Below are 20247 nucleotides of genomic sequence, written 5' to 3'. Positions count from 1 at the left end.
CAACTCTCTATAGCTGATTTTCAAACAAGCTGGAAATGTCTCTCTTGTCTGCCTCCTGCAGACAAAGTCTTTTTTCCCCTTTTTTCTTTTTTGCTGAAGGGAACAAGCTCCATTTCCAATAACTGAAGACTGATTAAACCCACTGTGCCCCCCCACCCCCCAGTCACAAGCAGCTCATACCATGAAACAGTGTAAAAAAAAAGAATTTCTTATACAAAAGGCTTCATATAACCAGGGAGAAGAGACAAAGGAAAACTGTTGACATTTAACTCTTCACCTTCTAAACCCCATTAACTCTGAGTTTTCTCTTGCTATGCTTCTAATAGAAATATTCCTGCAAAACCTCTTGAAACCAATGTGCTGTATCTTTGAAATGACACACAGCACTGAACCGGAAGTACTTCCACAATTAAGCAGGTATTTAATTAATACCTTTTACTCAGCCCATGTGAACTCCTGCGAATCCAAGAGCCCAGTGTTCGTTTCTGTTACCTCTAAGTAAAATTAGTCAGGCCCTGGGTGGCTCAGATGAAGGAAGTAAGGAGCTCTATTCCACTTCTCAGCTAACACTTTTACCTCTAATTCAGCTGTTTGAGGCAAACCTAGATCTACATCAGTTTAAAACAAATGTCAACTGAGAAACTGCTGTTTACCTCTTTAACCAAACATGTTCTCTGAGGGAACTTCTTTTCTTTTTTTCAACCTTTTATTTCTGTTGGCTCATAAATCTTTCAATTACCCTTGCAGTCCCATTCAAGTCCTCTGACAGAACTGTGCATGCAGACTGAACACCAGCAGTTTATGGAGAGCAAACAGCAGTTGTTCCTCCTGAGCAGCTTCGGTTTTGTTGATGTGGAAATTCTACCTGTCCTGGCAGGAATAAGAACAACTTCAGTCTTCAGCACAACAACACAGAACACTGAATTAGCATCAGGTGAAAAACTAATCACCCCAAAATGGAATCATGGCTTAATTCCCCAAAGCACTGCTGTATTAGCTAGGTTATCTGCTTGCAGCCTAACCTTCTGATGACATGGTACTAATAATGGGGTCCCCGAGCTGTGACGGCATTGTGTTGTGGCTGCCTTATGGGCACATCTGATTATGATGTTCTGTGACAAGGCTATAAATACACCCATTCCCACAGGTGCAGACCTGATTGCAGTGAGCAGCGAGGGGCTCTGGCAGGTATTTGCTCTGTTTTTACCCAGCATAGCACTGCCTGCTTGAACGGGAGGGCTGTTTATAACTGCATGAGCCTCACAGGCCTATCCCCAGGGGAGCTGGAGCACAGAAGCAAGTGAGGTTTCATAATCACATACACATCAAACGTTAGCAGGAAAAGTGCCGAAGGGAAAGAACGAGTAAATTTGTTCAAATGAAAAAGCCTACTGACAAAGACCACCTGAGCAAAGGAAAAAGGGGATTACATCTTAACAGACCAACTCTGATGGGCTGGATGTAGATCTGAAAGGAGATGATGAGAATCACTCCTTTAGAGGGCACTTCGGCATGGAGCTACTTGGGGAGAACGGAGTGTTTGAGGATTTCCTGAACAGGGAAGGTGGCTAGGCCTCTACTTTGTTTTAAAGGATTCTGTTCTTAAAGGTTATTATATTATCAGAACACTTTAGGCTCATAAAACCAGTCCATGCACCTATAAAAACTATCCACTGCCAGTGATGAGGGGTTTTCCCCCCTCTCTCCTTCCCCAGCAGCACCCATCACCTGCCTGTCCTGCTCTCTCTGCACCCTCAGTCCTCACTTGCCCTGAGGAGCAACTTCACACAACAGAAAAATCGTAACTAAATGAGGAAGTCCTCTTTGGTAAGGAGCAGTAAGAAGAGAGAACCCAATGGGCAGCCAGACAACCCCCGAGGGCCAGACATGAGTCCATAAGGGCTGCTGTATATCAGCTGTTGACTGAATACTAATCCCTGCATCCCAGAAAGAAAACCATCAACAGAAAGCCTTCCGCCAACCTATCTCCTTTAGTGTTTGTTTTGTCAGAGTCAAAGGAGATGACAATCACTCACAACACAGCACCGCATAAGGAAATTATCAGCTGCCTCAGCCAACGCATTGTGGTGTGCAGTTGTCAAACTCTTGCAGATCCTGTCAGAAGCCTTGATCTAATGTTTCTATTACTTCTGAAGAAGCCCAGAAAACCTCCTTTTGATTAAAAAGGGAAACCTCCCTTTCGACTTGGTACACCACCTCTGCAATGGGCTGAAAAGGTAGCGAAGGATGCGTTATCCTGCTGCTCCCTGCCTCATGAGTAGCGTGGGTAGAGAGCCCACAAAGTCAATCTGGAGAAAATATGAGAGAGAACAAGACCAGGAACTACACTATAAAGGAAGAATACATACTATGGCCAGTGATCAGTTTCAGGTCAGTGGCTGGCTTGCTGAACACAAGCTGGTCAGACAGAGGCACTGGTGTGAAACAGGGCAGGGGACAGGCACTCGTCTGCTTGGAGCAGAATGGAAATAAAATGCACAGACGCACAAGGATGCTGGGCCACAACGGACAGAGAAAAGGAGACACCGCAAGGAAGAAGCCAAAAGAAGGGAGAGTGTGGGTACCAGTACCGAGGAGGCTGCAGGCAGGATGCCCTAACAGGCTTCCCCTCCACGCTGCTGGCCCAGCACCGGCTCTCCGCTGCAGGGGTACCGGTGCCGGGTTCGCTGGGGCTGGTCTGTCCCCAGCAGAGCCTGAGACACGACGGCGCCAACAGCCCCCGCCATCTCCCCTCACGAGGCGCTGGCACAGACTCCGACTCCCACCCGATTCCCGTACGCCGCTCCGCAGGCGGCACCGCCGTTACCTCTGCGAGGTACGCTGATTGCGCAAGACCCGCCTCCATTCCCCAAGCGGCTCTACAACAGCAGCGGCCGGCGGGGGCGGGGCGCTACGGAGGCGGCGTAAGGAGGCCCCGGCTGGTCACGTCCCTCCTCAGGCGGGGCGGGGCGAAGCGGGTAGGCCGCGATGTGGCACCGGTCTGTGTGTGTGGGCCTCCTGGCCCTAGCGCTGGGCTACCTCTGCCTGCTGAGCCCCGAGCTGTCCCCACCAGCTCTGCGGCAGCTCTCCGCCTCGCTGCTGGGCACGCTGCGCCGCGCCGGCTCGCTTGAGGGCCGCATGGTGTCGGCCTGGCAGGCGGCCATCGTCCGCCCGGCCCGCGGGTGGGCGCGCGTTGCCGTCGGGTAGGTGAGGGCAGCGCGCGGCGCGGAGGGGCCGGGGGAGAGCGCCCCTGGCGGCGGGGCGGGGAGCGGCGAGCAGGGGAGGGCGCCCCCTGGCGGCGGGGCGGGCTGTGGTTCCATTCATCCCTGTGTGTGTGTGTCCAGGGTCCGAGGGAGCACAGACCAGCAGCAAATGGGTGTGAGAGACACGTTTATAATGACTTTGTAAGAGGGGAGAGCTAATGGAGCCAAGATGCAAAGGAGGAAAGGGAGAGGAGAAGGTGGCAGATGCCTCTACCCTCATTTTAAGCTGGGAAGAGGACCAGGGAAGTTAAGGAATATCACATCAACCTTAAATGCTTGCATTAAGTCTGACAATTACATACAGCACTTGACTGTCTCTTAAACACAAGGGTGTGACAGGATAACGTTGGCTTTGACCAAAAGATTGGGCCTTCAGGTATTGGAAGAAGCAGCTGTGCCTCAATGGTGGTGTGGCTGCAGAGCTTTAGTTGGAGTCTGTCCTGTGTCATGGTCAATGCAGGACAAAGCAGGGTTTGCAGTGCTCCCTGTAGTGCTGTTTGCTGCAGCTTCACTGGAAAAGACCCCAGGATCTTCATTTTAATCCTTGTTTTCTTCGTTGGTTTGAAGTGGTCGAACACGTGTGTGATTTATACACACAGCCCAAACACTCGGGGCCTTAAGGTTCAGCAGCAAACATGGCTCCTTAGTGGCGTAGCTCTGCTGTTAAGGGAGATAAGTCAAGCATGAAGGGTGTTAGTAGAGCAATAGCAGGGAGAGAAGACAGCTGGAAGAGGATTGGAGGTCTCTCAATTAAAGAAGTGTGACTTGAGTGATGCCCCCTTAATGAGTCATTAAAATATCAAATCGTTGGCCTTTTCTTGCACTGACTTTGGGGGTAAAATGCTGCTTGAGCTCATTGTTTTGTTTCCTGTTCTCTGCCGGGAGAGGGGATTTTCTCTCTGTAGCATATGAGCTGATGCATGGTACAGAGGGCTTCTGAGCTGTTACCTCGGGTACAGAAATCTTCAGGGGTTTTAATGTCCTTCATTTTGTGTGTTGTGGCCTTCATGCTGTGGCCCAGATCACACATGAAAGGTCACTGACAAGGAGTCATAAATGGCTGTGTGTTTCACACCAGCGTCAGCAGGCACTGACATCGGGGGTGCCTGGGGGTATAGATGCAGTAAGAGATCCTGCAAAACATCAGCAGATCGTTTGGATCCCTGTCCAGGAAGCACAGGGCTCAGGAGCAGAAGCCACACTGGACAGCGCCTCTGGAAGATGCTTTAGTAATTGCTGGTATTGTCTCAGGCAGTCTCAGCACAAACCCGGGATGGGGGAGACCGGATGGAGCAGCCCTGAGGAGAAGGATTTGGGGTGTTGGGTGAGGAGCAGTTCCCTGTGACCTGGCTTCAGTGAGCGCCTGAGCTCAGAACCCCCCTGTGCTGGTCTGCACCCCCAGAATGTGAGCAGCAGCTCAGGGAGGGGATCCTGCCTCTCTGCTGCATGAAGGGGAGACCTGAGAGCAGTTCCAGTGCCTAAAGGGGCTGCAGGAAACCTGGAGAGGGGCTTGGGACAAGGGCCTGGAGGGACAGGCCAAGGGGAATGGCTTGAACCTGCCAGAAAAGGGGAGACTGAGATGAGCTCTTAGGCAGAAGCTCTTCCCTGTGAGGGTGCTGAGGCGCTGGCACAGGGTGCCCAGAGAAGCTGTGGCTGCCCCATCCTTGGCAGTGTTCAAGGCCAGGTTGGACACAGGGGCTTGGAGCAAGCTGCTCCAGTGGAAGGTGTCCCTGCCTGTGGCAGGGGTTGGGAACTGGATGAGGTCTCTTCAACACAAACCGCTCTCTGATTCTATAATACTGGTGTCTCTCTGAAACCAAGGAGTAGAAACAAGATCAAGTGTTCATAAACTTTTTTCCGAGGAGCTTGGTTCCAGCCCAGAAACTTCCTGCTTCTCTGTTCCGAACCAGACTGTGTTTAAATTGACGCAATTGAAAAGAAGTGGGGACTCTAAGAATGGAGCCACAGGTCAGACTAGGTAAAGCCCAGATCTGCTGAAATAGTTCTTTTTGCTTCCTAACTGCTGCAGAACTGGTTTCCTGCCTGCACAGTTTGAAGGAAGGTGCCATGCTGATTATGGAAATCCAGGATATTTATTTGAAAATGGCACTTTTCAGGTGTTTAAGTGACACACAGCTCTCTTGGCCTGTTATAAACAGAACCAGCCTATGTGAAGGGTATTTGCGGGAGGGGTTTGCTTATTGTCCAGAGCAGTTGAAACTCAGGAGGCTGATTTAGTAGACTTAAGTACTTTCATTCTGTTTTGAACAGTTTGGAATTGCATGTACATTTTAAACTCCAGATTTGTGACATTTTAAAAGCTTCTTTAAGAATTAAACTCACTATTCTTGTTCTGAGCAAGCCTAAGGCAGCAAATGAAGTACAATGCATGCTGTCACATACGCTCCCACCTTTGGGCCACACAGCTTGTTTGAATTCAGCAGGATGTTAGAGACCCTTCTGTCCTCTGTGGTGCTGCAGCACAACAAAACCGTGTCAAAAGGAGAACACTTCAGTAGAGAGGCTCAGGAAATTCGCATGCCCTTGTAGCTTGTTTCTCATGTGTTGGTTGGTTTGCCCCTCAGGGTGAGGGCTGCCAACAACAAACGTTGCTGGCTGGGGAGTGCTCTCCTTGTGTCCCCTCACAAGTGCCATGGCGTGGGTGCAGTTTGCCCAGGCTGCATTTTCCTTTCTTGCAGGGTCAATGCCTGCGTGGACGTGGTCCTGTCTGGTGTGAAGCTGTTGGAGGCGCTCGGAGTGGAGCCTGGGGATGGGAAGAATCACGCGGTGCTGAGCTCCCGGCAGGACCTGGGAGAGGCGTTCGCTCACTTCATGGACAAGGGGGCTGCTGCCGAGCGCTTCTTCAGCGATGCTGAGTCCTTCCACCACATCGCCCGCACCGCCTCTGAGCACCCCGGGGCTCAGGTGCGTCCCACCTGAGGATGAGCTCTGAGCACACCGGTGTTTTGTGCCTCGGTGGTGATGTCAGAGCTCTGTCTAGCGAGGGACAAACCATTTAGGAAGGAAACTGATGGTACAGCTGGAGTGCATTCCTGACTCCCTGCAGACCCCTGCACCCGCTGCAATAGGGGAGGTTCAATGGTCTATCCCCTGCTTGCTTTCCCCACACTGAAATGTCAATCTAAGGTGCTTCTGTAAGAAAGTGATGCGGGAGCCAGTGATGCTGTCCAAGAAGCTCTAATATCTTGTAATGATGTCACAGGAAATAGATCCAAGCATTAGGAGCTGTAAAGGCTCTGATCAGCTTTAGCTGTATAACCCAGAATTTCAATTCTCTCTAGGACTGATGAAAAAGCACTAAATATACTATTTCTGAAGTCTCCCATTCCAAAAGCAACATTTTGTTGCTCTAATTTATACTGGGTCTACTGAATCCAGCCTGATACCTCTCTTGGTGTTAGCTACTTTCTACAGGCTGTTTAAATGCCACTTCCTGTGCAGTTCACCATCTGGAAAGTTCACATTCTGGAAATGAGGAAGAGCTCTAAATGCCTTTTAATGGTCAAGACTCTCCTTATTTCTCCCCACGTTGGCTACACTGGCTTTCTGGAATCACCTGATTATTAGCTGTAGCCTGCTATAGCCTGTTTCCTGTCACCGCCGAGTGCCTGTGATCCTCATGACCATCTGTATTCCTTGCTTTCGAAGCTCATGCTGGAGTTTTCTCACTTGAAAGTTTGACCTTTCATACCTGAGGAAACTCCATGTGGGCCCAGGCACCTTGATCTCCAACTGTTGCAGTTTTCAAATGCTTGCTAAAATCCCAGCAGTTGCCAGCTGAGAGCCTGCACAGACATCAGGGCTGTTTGTGCTGTGAATCAATGGATTTTTACAGGGCTGTCACCTGAAGGTGAGCATTTAAATTGAAAAGGAGTCAGAGCAGCCTGAGCTCACTGAGCTCTCAGCCCCAAAGAGCTTTGTTGTGTAATGCCAAAATCTCTGTACCAAGAACTAAGCATGCCTAAAGCTATCAAAGCAAGGGAGTGCCCATACCTGCCCCTCTTTGTTTTACAGCTGTACGTAGGAGGAAACGCTGCCCTCATCGGTCAGAAGCTTGCAACAAATCCAGACCTGAAGGTACCCAAAACTGTCACACTGTTTGCTTGTCTGTAATGAGGCTCCCATTGCTTCCCTGTAGACTTGGGGGTACAGGCACAGGCCAAGAGGAATGGCTTTAACCTGCCAAAGGGGAGACTGAGATGAGCTCTTAGGCAGAAGCTCTTCCCTGGGAGGGTGCTGAGGCGCTGGCACAGGGTGCCCAGAGAAGCTGTGGCTGCCCCATCCCTGGCAGTGTTCAAGGCCAGGTTGGACACAGGGGCTTGGAGCAAGATGCTCCAGTGGAAGGGGTCCCTGCCTGTGGCAGGGGTTGGAACTGGATGAGCCTTAAGGTCCCTTCAACCCAATCCAGGCTGGGATTCTCTGAGTCCATGTTGCTGTTATTTCTTAGATTGGTCTTCCAAGTTGAAAAGCATAGCTAATTTTTTTAAATTAAATTCTTATTATTTTAAATCACTTGTCCAGGTGATACTTAAATCCACTGCAGTGGTGGCAAGGGACATGGCAGGGCAGCCTGCATTGAGGGTTCTTGTTTTCTAGATCCTCCTTTGTGGCCCAGTTGGTCCAAAACTCCATGAACTACTTGATGACAACGTGGTTGTGCCACCTGAATCCATGCAGGAAAGAGATGAATTTCATCTCATCTTGGAATATCAAGCAGGTATGTTGCCAAAGGCTGAACATTAGGTTAGATGGGAACCCCAGGCATCACTAAGATATTCCTGGTTGGAAAGCTGTTGAGGTTTGAATAACTTAATTCTGGGACTGTGTACAGACATCTAAAAGTCTTTTGAAACCTTCTCCCTTTGCATTATGGTGAATGTAAGGACAGACTCATGCTGCTGCCTTGAGGTCTCTTGGTTCTGTACATTATATAGCCTAAAGAAACCAAGTGGATTTTGATCTTGTTGCAAGCCATAGCCTACGCAGACCTGATGGGTATCATTCTAAAGCTGTATGAACACTACAACAGTCCAGTAATGTTCTCTGAAAACAGAAAGGTACCATTTAACCACATGCAGGTGAAATTCAGGGTCTTCCTAATGTAATGGCTGAACTAAATCTGAGTGTGTTTTCTTGCTGTTCTGAATGGTTTCACTGGTTCCATCTCAAAATACAGTTTGAGGAAGACTTCCATTGGTGTGACAGGAGAGTGAGTATATGGTAAAGAGAGAAGGCAAAAGAGCAATCTTAATTAAACTTGTTTAGCAGCAAAACTAACCTTGAGCAGCACCCAGAGCATCCACTCTGGCCGAAACAAGGTTACTGTAACTGACAAGTACTGTAGCTCAGTAGCCAATGGAGAATACACTGATCTTTGAGTAAATCTTGCTTCTAGTTAGATGATCCATTAGTATATGATGTCTCCTTTTCTCAGCATCTTTGTTCTCATGGGAGAACTGCTCTCCTGAGACTCTGGATCTGTGTCCTTGAAAAAACTTTGTCACAAGACTCTTCTTTAAGAGGAAACAGCACACGTGGCTGTTGATGCTGGGTTACTGGCTTTTCCACAAATGCTGGTCATAGTCTCCATAGTGTAATCTGTACATAGCCTGGGAGAGCGAGTGAAGCCCAAGAGTGAAGTGAGTATGCAGGCTGGATCTGAGGTAGAGATTCTGCCTATAACAGCCTCAGAAATGCTTGTGCTTCAGGAGCTTTCTGTTCCAGATGCATTTATTTATTCCCTTACATTTCTTTCTGACCAGTTACCACAACTGGCACAAGGAACTGCCTGAACAGAAACATGTGGACAGATGGGGAGAGCTGGCAGAGGGCTGCCCAGTTGGACCATGGCTTGTGTAATTTATATCCTCTGGAGGCTTGCTGTCAGTACCCTGACTTCTCATGGTTCAGTGTCCCAGAGAGGGACACTGGAATAAAACAGCTTACACACACAGCACTGATGCAGCTCTCTCCTGCACATCATTTCTAGGAGCTGTACAGTTGGATACAGTGAGAGCCATGAGAGTTTTCAGGGTGTATCTTCATGAAACAGCATGAACCGAGCCAGCACAGGGTAGCTGCCAAAGGGGGAAGGTCTCCCCTCCCTCTGCACATCCTGCACACTCCTACTGTTTGGCTTGAGCTGGCTGTGACACTCACCTAATCTCATGCTAAACTGATTAAAACATCACAAAGCTTGCAAAACCAATCAAGTATTGAATTATTCTTCTGATCCAAAAACCATCTAAATGAGGCAGAGAGAGTGTGTACAGAGAATGAATGGAGACAAGAGGAATATTTCTCCTATGGCCAGCCATATGGGCACAGTCATGTTGTGTAACCATGCCTTTGAATTCCATCAGGATACCCCAAAACTATCTCCAGACACATGATTTGATCTTCTGAGTTAACCTGCTCCTCTTTGTTTCACACCAGGTGAAGAGTGGGGACAGGTGAGAGCACCCAATGCCAACCGCTTCATCTTCTCCCATGACCTATCAAATGGTGCCTTAAACATGCTGGAAGTGTTTGTGTCCAGCCTGGATGAATTTCAGCCAGACCTGGTGGTGCTCTCAGGACTTCACATGATGGAAGGCCAGAGCAAGGAGGTGCGGCAGAGACGACTTATGGAGGTGAGATGCTCCAATACCAGTGTCTCCTTAACTTCCAGGCCAGGAAGTGCTCCACGGCAAAGTCCTGCTTTCCCAGGTTGGAACTTGCAAGCAGGCTGTGTCTACAGATCTGCCACAAACCTTTTCAGTGTTGCATGCTAAAAGAAGGATGTGAACTATCAGAATGGCAAAAGCCTAACCCTGTAACACTGATGGTTCTTAGATTCAGTGGGCTGTCTAGGGGATAAAAGGTATGGTCTGGTTCTCTGGCTGGAGTATGTTGATGTACTTACTGGTGGCTAAATTACATTGTGTTTCCTATCCCAGATACTCAGATGATCAAGGTTCTTATCAAGATTTACATTCTTTAAGATGCCATCTGTGTTAGATAATCCAAGAGGCAGCTTTATCACCTGAGCCCAGAGGAGCTACACAAGTTTCCTTCTGCCTTACAGCTAATTGCCTCTCTTACAGCCCAGTGCCCTTGATGCCATGCACCAGCATCATTCTTTTACTCTGTTCTAGGATAGCTGCTCCAGATTTGTGAGGTTTCTGAATTAGTCCATTAGGAGCTGAGCTGGGTGCAGATCAGAGTTAGGTACAGTCTTCCTGCTTTGGGATTCTGAAAAGTAGCAGTTGTTTCTATTTCTTCCCCTCAGTACATTCTTGTCAGACATGGCATTTGGAATTGTGGTGAAATCCACATGCAAGAGGATTCAAGGATGTGTATTTCTGAGGCAAAGCCCCTTTGTTCCGTTTATTCATGAATTTGTATTTTATGGTCGTTGTTTTTATTTCCCTGTCTGCTGTAGGCTGTGGCCTCCATCTCTGACATCCCCACTGACATCCCCATACACCTGGAGCTGGCTAGTATGACTGACCAAGATTTTATGAGCAACATAATGCATGAGGTAAGGAAAATGAAAGGACATGCTCTTTTCATCAGTTTCCTTTTCTTCGGTGTCAAAATGCACAAACTGGTTACAAATGTAGAAATGAAAACTTAGAATTAGGGCTGTTCACTTCAGGTAAGTGCAGAACATGGGTTTAATGTCTGCTGTGGCATTCTGAATGCTACTATTTTCTCTATTGAGCTTACCAGAGTTGCCCAGAGGAGCTGTGGCTGCCCCATCCCTGGCAGTGTTCAAGGCCAGGTTGGACACAGGGGCTTGGAGCATCCTGCTCTAGTGGAAGTTGTCCCTGCCTGTGGTAGGGGTTGGAACTGGATGAGCTTCAATGTCCCTTCAACCCAAACCAGTCTGGGCTTATGATTCAGCAACAGTGTTCAGCAGAAACAGGCTACAGCACACCTGGGCTCTGCTCTCTGCTCTTTCTCAGGCTATTTTGCAGTCACAGTGAGAAAGTGACCCAGGAGCAATACTGGCAACTTCACAGATACAATTACCTTTGGCTGGTTTAGATCCAGCAGGCTTGCAGCTGTCTAGAAGAAACCAGGATCTGAATTCGAGCTGAGTTGATAACACTTAAAACCTCCTCAATTTCTCTGCAGGATTTCTTTCCTGCAGGGCCTGCTGGGTCCTTGTTTAGTTGGACACACTCTCATCTCAGTGTTACGAGTGTTTCATGTGCTTTGATGTTTTGTTACTCTTTGCTGTCAAAGGGCACAAAACCAGCATGTCCCCTTGCTGTGAAAGGTTTCTTTGGCTAAGTCATTCTTGCATACTGCAGACTGGGGCAGCTTGTGCAGTGCTTGTGGCCTGCATCTCTCCAGGACACAGGATGCTCCTTTCTGCTGGCCACACTGGTGATGGAGCCAGTGATGGGGTTCTGTTAAAAACAACACCCTGAAGGAAGAGGGCCAGAGTCTGATTGTCCCTCTGGAGGAAGAACTGTTGTTTCTGTATTTCTGTTAGCAGGTCTTTCCCCTGGTGAACTCCATTGGGCTGAATGAACAGGAGCTGCTGTTCCTCACGCAGGCTGCCTCTGGTCCTCATGCCTCCCTCACTTCCTGGAGCGGCATTCCCGATGTGGGTATTGTCAGTGACATCCTCTTCTGGATCCTGAAAGAGCACGGGAAGACCACAGAGAGGACCTCTGATCTCACACGGATCCACTTCCACACCCTGGCCTACCACATCCTTGTTACTGTGGATGGGTACTGGGGCAACCAGGCTGCTGCTGTGGCTGCTGGAGCTCAAGCAGCAGGGACTCAGGCCTGCGCCACCGAAACCATCGACACCACCAAAGTCTTTCTTAAAGCTCCTATGGAGTTTGTGACCTCCCAGATAGAGGCACCTTCCAAAATTTCTATAAATCCAGATGAGCCAGTGGTGCATTGGCACCGAGAAGGCATCTCCTTCCATTTCACTCCTGTTTTGGTGTGTAAAGATCCTGTCCGGACCGTGGGACTTGGGGATGCTATTTCAGCTGAAGGACTGCTGTATTCGGAAGCATATCCTCAATAGAAAACTAAGACCCTCCTTTTTCTCCAGTACTATACTGTGTCTGAGGAACCATGGATTTAGGATTTCAGGCAGTGTTGGTATAGGAACAGAATCAGGTTGTGGTGGGTTTTCTGGATATAACTGAAAAAAGAGCCAAAGAACAATTCCAGGTATAAACTGTCCAGCACATTCCAGTCGCTGACAGTGACTTGAATGCTTCATGTTTAGGTGCAGATGTTTTGGTATTTAATGTGAAAATGGGCTTTGCTTTGTCTTAAGCACATGGGGAGGGAAATGAGTATTGAAATCCCTGTTTGGAACTCCAAATGGCTCCTGTTCTGTTAGTGCTGGAAAGTAGAGCAGCCGGGAGGAGTTCCTGGTGCAGATCCCAGGGAGAACGCTGTCTTCCCTCTGCTAAACTAAAAATAAAAGGCTCTTGCATTATCTCCTCCCAGTCCCTTGCTGGTGGCAGGAACAAACCTTCTGCTTGCTTGGTGTGAGGATGGAAGCTTTTGCCTATCAGCCTCAGTGTCCCCGGCCTTGGGGAGAGCCAGAGTCCCAAAATGTGATACACGCTGCACAACTCCTTAAATGCACCCGCAAAACCAGGCTCAAGGCTGCCTAGATTAACCTGGGTATCTCTTGTCTCTGTACTAAAGGTATCCAGCTGAGCCCCAGCAGCCTGTGCTTAGTTTTTGGGGGAAGCTAGAAGTGAAGATGATCAGGGTTGCTATTGGAGGAGACAGCTTTCTTTGCTTGTCGGGTAAGCTACAAAGCAATAGCTGTGGTTGCTGTGCTCTGAATCGCTTCTCTGCTGACAGTGGGTGCTTGGATCTGGTATTTTGGAGAACTGTGGAATGCTGGAGACCAAGTTTTTGTTGTTGCTTGAGAATGGTTGTGCAGTTCTCTTCACTTCCCCTGCCCTCCATTCCAGTGTTAATATATTGGGGAATCTGGATGCACAAAAGCCACAGCAGCATTTTCCAGGTAAGACTGAAGGTGAGGGAAGCTTTGTTTTAGGGTTTGGTGGGTTTTTTCCTCTTCAACTGGGTCACTGTTTCTTTTCTCTGGACAGCCTCTGACATTAAACAAGTACAACCATGTGTCCTTGTTCAGTACTTCCTGCATATTGTTTTCCTGTCTCCTTTCCCTCCTCTCCTTGACTCTTTCCAGCCACATGCTGTGACTTGCACAGCACCAGCATGTGTTTGCCTCTTTCCAGCATGGTTCCAGCAGGAACTTCGAGTGTGTTTGCATAGCTATCATACATGTTTTCTCAGTATAATTGGATTAAATGCAATCAACATATCTACACAAGCCTGGGCCCTACCAGAATTTGTAGGAGGTCGCTTGACATCAATCTTAGCATCTGAATGGAAGAAGGAGAGTCCATAGTGCTTAGGCTGGAGGGATCCATTTCACTGTATGTCCTATTGCTGTCAGTGATGTTCTCCTGTTAGAAAATGCCATTGTGAATGCTCTGTAAGGATAAAAATTGACAGCTTTTGTAAGTTGTACTGACTTAGCACACAGTGCTGCCTGTCACCATGTGCTTAACTGCTGCTTGCCCTCTGAGCAATCTTCTGTGTTGTACCAGATGAGAAACAGTGCAGTGTTTTCTTGCAGCCTATCCCATTCTCTGTTGCATCTCAGCATGTTATCTCGGTGCAGGGTCTTCCTAAGACTGGAAGTATTTTTATCCAGTAGTTTTTTTATGCACATTGATAAACTGTAGCACTGTACTTGGGAGCTCTGCTTTAGCCTTCCTACAACAGCAATCAGATCTCCTTTCAGCTCTGTAAAGGCCCAAGGCCATTTGCAAGGTTATTTTCCACCTTTGAGGGTAGCCTTCTGGTCACCTCCCGCATCCTGCCAGCTGGAGAACAGACCTGTGCTTATGCTGGGTCCCGCTTTCCTGATGCTGAGCCAGGCTGGAGGGAGTCTTGAGTTGGAAACAAAACCAAGCACACACAAGCTGTCAACCAGTAACAGGCCTGCTGCTGGATTTCACTTCTCCCTTCCAAAACCAGTGGATTGGACTGGTGTTGACTTACAGCCATTTAAAGTCACATAACTGCACTAACAGAGCTTGTCCAAGAGTAAGTTCCACTTGTGTTCAACAGGAGGGTTGCAGGCCTGTAAACCCTTACTTTGAAGGAAGAATTGCTATAAACAAGTCTGAAGAAGGGGTTTATTGCTTAAAATTCACCCAGACCTAGAAGCTGAACTCTCACGATGGTTATTCTTCCTAAACCTTCCTGCTGCTTCTGCTCTTTCCCTCCAAGTAATACTCCTTCTTTGGCCTGTGAATGCCTGGCACCCAATCACTTCTCAACAGCAGCTTGACTGCTGCCCTGTCTCTGCTTTTACCAGGCCTTGAGGCCTCACCCTCTCCCTAGATTCACTTACCAAGGCTAATTCTTCACAGGTGTGACCTGTTAAGGATACACCATTGCTATCCGATTTAGGTTTGAAACAATCTGTATAACAACAAAGCTGATTGGGATGGCAGGGCCCAGCAGCCTGTCTGTGCTCAATGTTTCACACGCTGTGAACATGATGCACTTCACTTCCCTCTGTGTCCCCCCCCCCCCCCAGCTTCATTATGGCTTGTGGAGTCTCCTGGAGTTGTTCTCCTGCCCTAGCTGCAGCAGTGACAACAAAGCAAAGCTGCTTTGTCTTATCAGACCTTGCTGAACACCACACATGGAAGTAGCTGCTGGGGGTTGTTTGGTCTGCATTGATTGTTGGTTTGTGGTTGTGTATTTTACAATAAAAAAAAATCCAAGTCACTGGGAGGTGAGAGGTTTTTAAACACTTTTCTAATGGATTGCAAACCCCCAGAGCTGCCTTCAGCAGGAAGAAACAGAACAGCTGCAAAAAGTACCAAGGCTTCAAACCCAACCTTGAAGTGATCTCTGCTTTCCCCTCTTGTCTCTATGAAAACCGTTTGTTCTTGTGGGTTACTCATACCTCTGAATCCACAGTGCTGGACAGCTCAAGCCTCAGTTGGCCCTGTACTCCTGGACAGAAGGGTTTCCACTGGAAATGTTTATTCCCCACCTAGTTTGCTGCAGGTGCAATAGATGAGCTCATCCCTGTGACAGCAAGCTAGCAGCTTGGGCTGGAACTGGATGAGCTTTAAGGTCCCACCCAACTCAAACCAGTCTGGGATTCTGTGAACTCCACTTACCCTAAAAGTTGTTTAAATCTTTTCCTGTTGGGCTCTTGCAGCTTACGTGAGCACTGATGCTGCTGTCGGGGAGTGAGCAGCCAAACTGTCCCTCTCCATGTTGAGACTTGGCACTGGCTTGGAGCAGTCTGTGCTGAAGCAGTGCTCACAAGTACTGCTGTCACGCAGCATGCTGCGTTGCTATTTCTGCTGTAGGGAAACTCATCCAGTTCTGAGTACATTTGGAAGAACCATAGAAAAATGGAAAAAAACCTGCATTATGTTTTTATGGCTTTGGTTGGACTGTTCTTGCATCCTGCATGAACTCAGTATTTGAGTGTGATGTTTGGTTCAAGCTGTATTAATTGTGCTCTTCTGTAGTGCAGTTAAAGTTTTGGTAAAAGCACACAGTTGAGTTTTACACCTGTGATCATACCAAGGACTTATGCTTTAAATAAAATATGTTTATAGACTCATTGGTTAAAGCCAGCTAGAACAGACTTGCAAACAAAGACTGTCTCATGCTCTTCGTTCAAGAACTAGTGAGGTAACTAGAGAGAGAAATGAGAATAGTAAAGGTTGTCTTTGCTCTTTGTTTTTGAAGCTTCAGTGCTAGGGGCAGAGGGAACCTATTTGCAGCCTATTTTGCTCTCCTGGTGCCTATCACTTTCTGCTTCAGCAATACTGAGTTTGGTGAAACTCTTCAGTAAATCTTGATCTTAAAGCCAGAAATTACTGTTTGGTCTGTTCAGAGATATCAGATGAAGTTCTGTAACAGATGGAGCAGCTTCTTGTGTAACATCTCAGGTGGAAGCTTCATGCTGACCAGGCTGAATCCTCAGGGAGTTACCCATCCAGACTCCTGTGGGAGGATGTTCTCTCAGCAGAGGGAAGAAGCACAGGTTGGAAACAGCATGCATGGCCATTACCTTCTGTGCCGGAAGCTCGGGACGGCGTCTGTTCCCAACAGCTCGCTGTCACTTTGAACACTGAGCCTGGCATCAGCCTTTCCTGAGGAGCTCTCTCAGCAGCTGAAGAACACAAATGGCGGTGAGGAGGAAGGACCTCGTTAAAGTGCAAGCGGGGAGACAAAAATATACACCCTGAAAACCTCCCCTGTGAGTTTCTCAGGAAAGCTGCTCCTTCATCAGCACAGCCTGGGTAAAACTGGGTTCAAACCTCACCTGTATCTACACTGATACTTGGGGTTTGGTGCAGTTTGCTTTGAGAGTGCTGAAGCAGAACTGCTTCCTACTATGTAAAACTCTTGGCAGGTGAACTAGTTATAATCCATCTTTTTGTACTGCATTTCTGAGTGGAGCTTATTATTTTAGTCAAGTTTATGTTTCTTATTCGGCACTGAGACTTGCCTGTCTCTGTAGCAGAAACTGAAACCCACTTCCCAAGGGGGAAGTTGAAACCCTTAACACCTTCCACAAGAGCAGGAGGCTGAGTAGGCCCCAAGGTCCACCTTGCTCAGTACAGCCTGACACTGACCACAGCTGGGCAAACCGGATCCTGTACAGGAGCAGGGCACGATCCTGCTGTATGATCAATCAGCAGCCTGTTGGCTTGGGGACCTCAAAGCCAGTTTGTGTGGGTTGAGCACCCGCTGCTGAGCAGACAGATCATTACTCTTGGATGAAACAAGACCCAAGTGTTGCTGTCTGAGGGACATGAGTTTCTTTTCTGTGAGGCAGGCAAGCTGCAGCCTACCTTGTAAGCTCTGATTTAACCTCTTGGAGGATACACAGCTTTCTAAAAACAGGGAGAAAACCCTCCTGAAGCAGATGGTTTCTGCTTCCCTAGAAACTAAGCTCATTATTCTTTTCAGTCTTCAAATTTCAATTAGGGGCCGAAAGGAGAAAATGAGAATTATGGCTGATGCCAGAAACAGGTTTTGGAACATAAGGTGTGATTTCCAAACTCCCTAAATGACTGAGTACAGGCCTGCTGAAAAAGCCTTTGCTTAATTCCAGTTGAAAGAACTGTTTGGCCTCATTCTCATCATTAGATAACATAAGAAAAGCTCTCTGTAAAGATACCACAAATTTACTGTATGCGAATGCCATCATCACCATAGCCAGGGGGAGGAAAGAGGACAGAACAAGGACCCTCAGTTCTGTTTATTATCCAACCATAATTACATCTTCAAAAATGCTTCCTTAGACACAGAGCTCACTTCTGCTCCCTTCAAATCCAGGAAGCAACAAGGTGCTGCTGCTCCTTTTCACAGACAAACTGGTCAATTGTCTGCAGAAGCTTCTCACTAAAACACACATTTATTTTAAACACCTTTACAGAGCCTCCAAACAAGTAGAGGGCAGGGCAAAGCAGCTTCTAAAAGCCAAACAAAGGGACATAAGCAGATGGAGCTAAAAACTTCCTGCACTGACAATGCTGGCACTCCCCCACCTGTAACCTGCTCTGGTCACTGTTCTTTGTGTTGAAGCTTCTTCAAAGCCTTTGTGATAAGACTAAAAGATCACAGTAATCAGTTGCTATTGGGAAAGAACATCTTGAACTGAAGCTTTGGGGGTGATTTCAGAGTTGCCATATCCTGCCTCCCTCTGCTCTGCAATCCTAACCTCTTTCTCCACAGGCACTCCATCATGCTGCAGTAACTCGCCAGGTAAGATGGTTAATGTGACTAAAGGGGTTGCACTGTACCTGCTCACACTGCTGCATTTTGGCTTTGTTCCATTCTGCCAGGGCTCCACAAAAAATCCTGTTTTCTTCAACCCTAGCACAAGGGAAGCATTACAGGAGTGCTGCCCTGAAACTGCACTGACACAAAAGCCAGTGGTACAGGACAGCTGGGGGAAAAAAGCCACATTTAAGATAAGCAGGCAGTTTTGGTAATCAAAACAGAGGAGAAAGTGAAGGGTTCCTACTCTGCTAGTGTTCTCCAGGGAGCAGGATAGCACTTTAGTTCCTCGTTGTACTCTAAAGATGCATTAATGTCATTTTCGATAATAGCAGCTAACCACAAAGCACAACTGAAGGATGTTAATGTATTCAGGGCCGTGGTCATGCTGCTCTTCCATTGTTGCTACAGAGGAGCTGCCATCACTAACCCTCCTCTGCTGGATTTGTTAATTGTGGAGTGACACAAGGCTGCAGCACAGAGCTAAAAACAGGAAATCCATTTTAAAGAGCTGGGCGGCTTCACCAGCAAACACTGATCCCTGAAGCTTCAGCTTCAGAAATCCCATAGCCATGGCAGCTTTCTGCATGCCTCAGTATGCAGCAGGGAGGATGAAGAAAACTACGTAACCCAATACTTGATGTAAAGTATCATGGTTCCACTTTTAGTTCTCAAAAGCAGTTGGTTTAGGACCTGTATCAAGCTCTGGATAAATCCCAGAGGCAACAAACTGGCAGCAGCAGAGAAGAGGAAGGCTGAGATTGGGCTGTTCAAGGGTAAAAACATTTCGAAAGCATCTCCAGTGCCATGTGAGCATTAAAATTCCCTGCTCAGCTCACCAAGGGGCTGCTTTGCCACCTTGCAGCTGCAGTAAATGGTTTCTCCTAAAACGAACGCTCAGGAGGGTATAACTAAACCATTCCCAGCATGGCTGTGGTACTAAACCAATTTACTTTCAGCATTGAGGCTAACCTATCATCTTTGCTGCCAAGGCTTGTTCCTTTTTTCCCCTGCAAACCAATCTTACACCCCATGCTGGGCAATACAAACTCTCAAAGCAGAACTCCAATCCCATGGGCAGAGCTTTCCTCAGGCTCATTTACCCTGTTTCTCAGCACGAGGAGGAATTTGGCAGACTTTCCTGCTAGCTGCTTCCCCAACAGCCAGCCTTGAGCACTTGCCTTGCCACAGGCCAGCTTTACAACCTGCTTAGTTCTCACAGAGAAGCTTAAGCTTAAGGGTAAGCCAGGCTGTACTAGTACTGAGCCTGGCTTCCTGCTCTGCACTTACCCTGGTGAGGTGCTACCTTCACCCCTCTCTGAGCATTAATACCACTGACCTTACTACAGCCTCTGTAGGGCTTCCTCCATGCTTACAAGTTCAGCCACTGGAAGGGTTTGATCTCTTCGGGGTCCAGGATCCTAAGTCACTACTGCTGGCTTTTCTAATCATACAGTGTACCTCAGCATCCTTCTGGAGGACTTACACCAAACCCCTGAAGACTGTCAACCCTGGGGATAGATGGGTCTCCATCCTCCAGCCTCCTGTAGTAAGCTGTGACCACAGTAACAGTAGCTACACAGAAACCTCTTCTGATCACTGTAACTACCCCCTGGGACAAGGCAGAGACCACGTGCTAAAATCAACAGGAACTGCTGTATTTAGAGTGAGGTGAAGCCCCTGAGGGGCAGGGCAAGGGCAGATCCCTGGAAATGCCCCTGCACCTGCCTGTCCTGACCAGAGTCCCTCCTACTCCACTGCCTGGGAGCTCTTGCACTTCTCTTTCCTCTGCTCCTCAGCTGCTGCTGGTGCTGGGGTTTCCTCAGGGCTCATTTCTGCACCTGGTTCTGGTTCCAGAGGCAGTGAGGGAGACTTTGCAAGTGGGGCTGGAGCTCCAGCACCTGGGGAGAGAACACAATTACAGTCACTGTATGACTACACATGTTCTGTCTATTCTCTTTGCCCTTCCAGGCAGCTTGGAGATGCAGAACGACCACAACTATCAGTTCCTCTCGGGTTTCTTCCACCCATCAATAGCACTCAACTCTTTTGTGAGTTACCCAGGCAGTACCCAAAGCTCTGCTGAAGGAAGCCCATGATCTCATTCAGCTGGGCTGCAGTGGTAAGT

General features: G+C 48.1%; 2 protein-coding genes across 4 annotated transcripts in view; one reads left to right on the top strand and one right to left on the bottom strand.

Moving 5' to 3' along the window:
- The first annotated feature begins 2949 nt into the window (after positions 1-2949).
- On the top strand, positions 2950-15092 carry ADPGK (ADP dependent glucokinase). 2 transcript variants are annotated; one of them, XM_013130713.3, is made up of 7 exons: positions 2950-3203; positions 5963-6188; positions 7299-7361; positions 7881-8001; positions 9720-9916; positions 10708-10806; positions 11773-15092. In XM_013130713.3, exons 1-7 carry the CDS (start codon positions 2989-2991, stop codon positions 12319-12321), a joined length of 1470 nt encoding a protein of 489 aa, XP_012986167.2. In that variant the 5' UTR covers positions 2950-2988; the 3' UTR covers positions 12322-15092. The 2 variants fall into 2 exon arrangements, with proteins under 2 accessions (XP_012986167.2, XP_030910887.2); XM_031055027.2 differs by having other exon boundaries at positions 11770-15092.
- A 2491-nt stretch (positions 15093-17583) lies between these two features.
- BBS4 (Bardet-Biedl syndrome 4) overlaps positions 17584-20247 on the bottom strand; it is a 44927-nt gene continuing 42263 nt past the window's right edge. For both annotated transcript variants that reach the window (XM_031055031.2, XM_031055032.2), the window contains exon 16: positions 17584-20020. In XM_031055031.2, coding sequence (XP_030910891.1) covers positions 19869-20020 — 152 coding nt within the window. In that variant the 3' untranslated portion in view covers positions 17584-19868. The remainder of the gene's footprint in view (positions 20021-20247) is intronic.

Source organism: Melopsittacus undulatus, chromosome 9, assembly GCF_012275295.1.
Source record: "Melopsittacus undulatus isolate bMelUnd1 chromosome 9, bMelUnd1.mat.Z, whole genome shotgun sequence".
Taxonomy (NCBI): Eukaryota; Metazoa; Chordata; class Aves; order Psittaciformes; family Psittaculidae; genus Melopsittacus; species Melopsittacus undulatus.
Note: the sequence above shows the minus strand (reverse complement) of the source record. Positions and strands in the feature narration are given on the sequence as shown.

Coding starts and splice junctions, on each gene's coding strand:
- ADPGK (XM_031055027.2), top strand. CDS start 2,989: ATGTGGCACCGGTCTGTGTGTGTGGGCCTCCTGGCCCTAGCGCTGGGC. Junction 3,204..5,962: donor TGGGCGCGCGTTGCCGTCGG/GTAGGTGAGGGC, acceptor CCTTTCTTGCAG/GGTCAATGCCTGCGTGGACG. Junction 8,002..9,719: donor CATCTTGGAATATCAAGCAG/GTATGTTGCCAA, acceptor GTTTCACACCAG/GTGAAGAGTGGGGACAGGTG.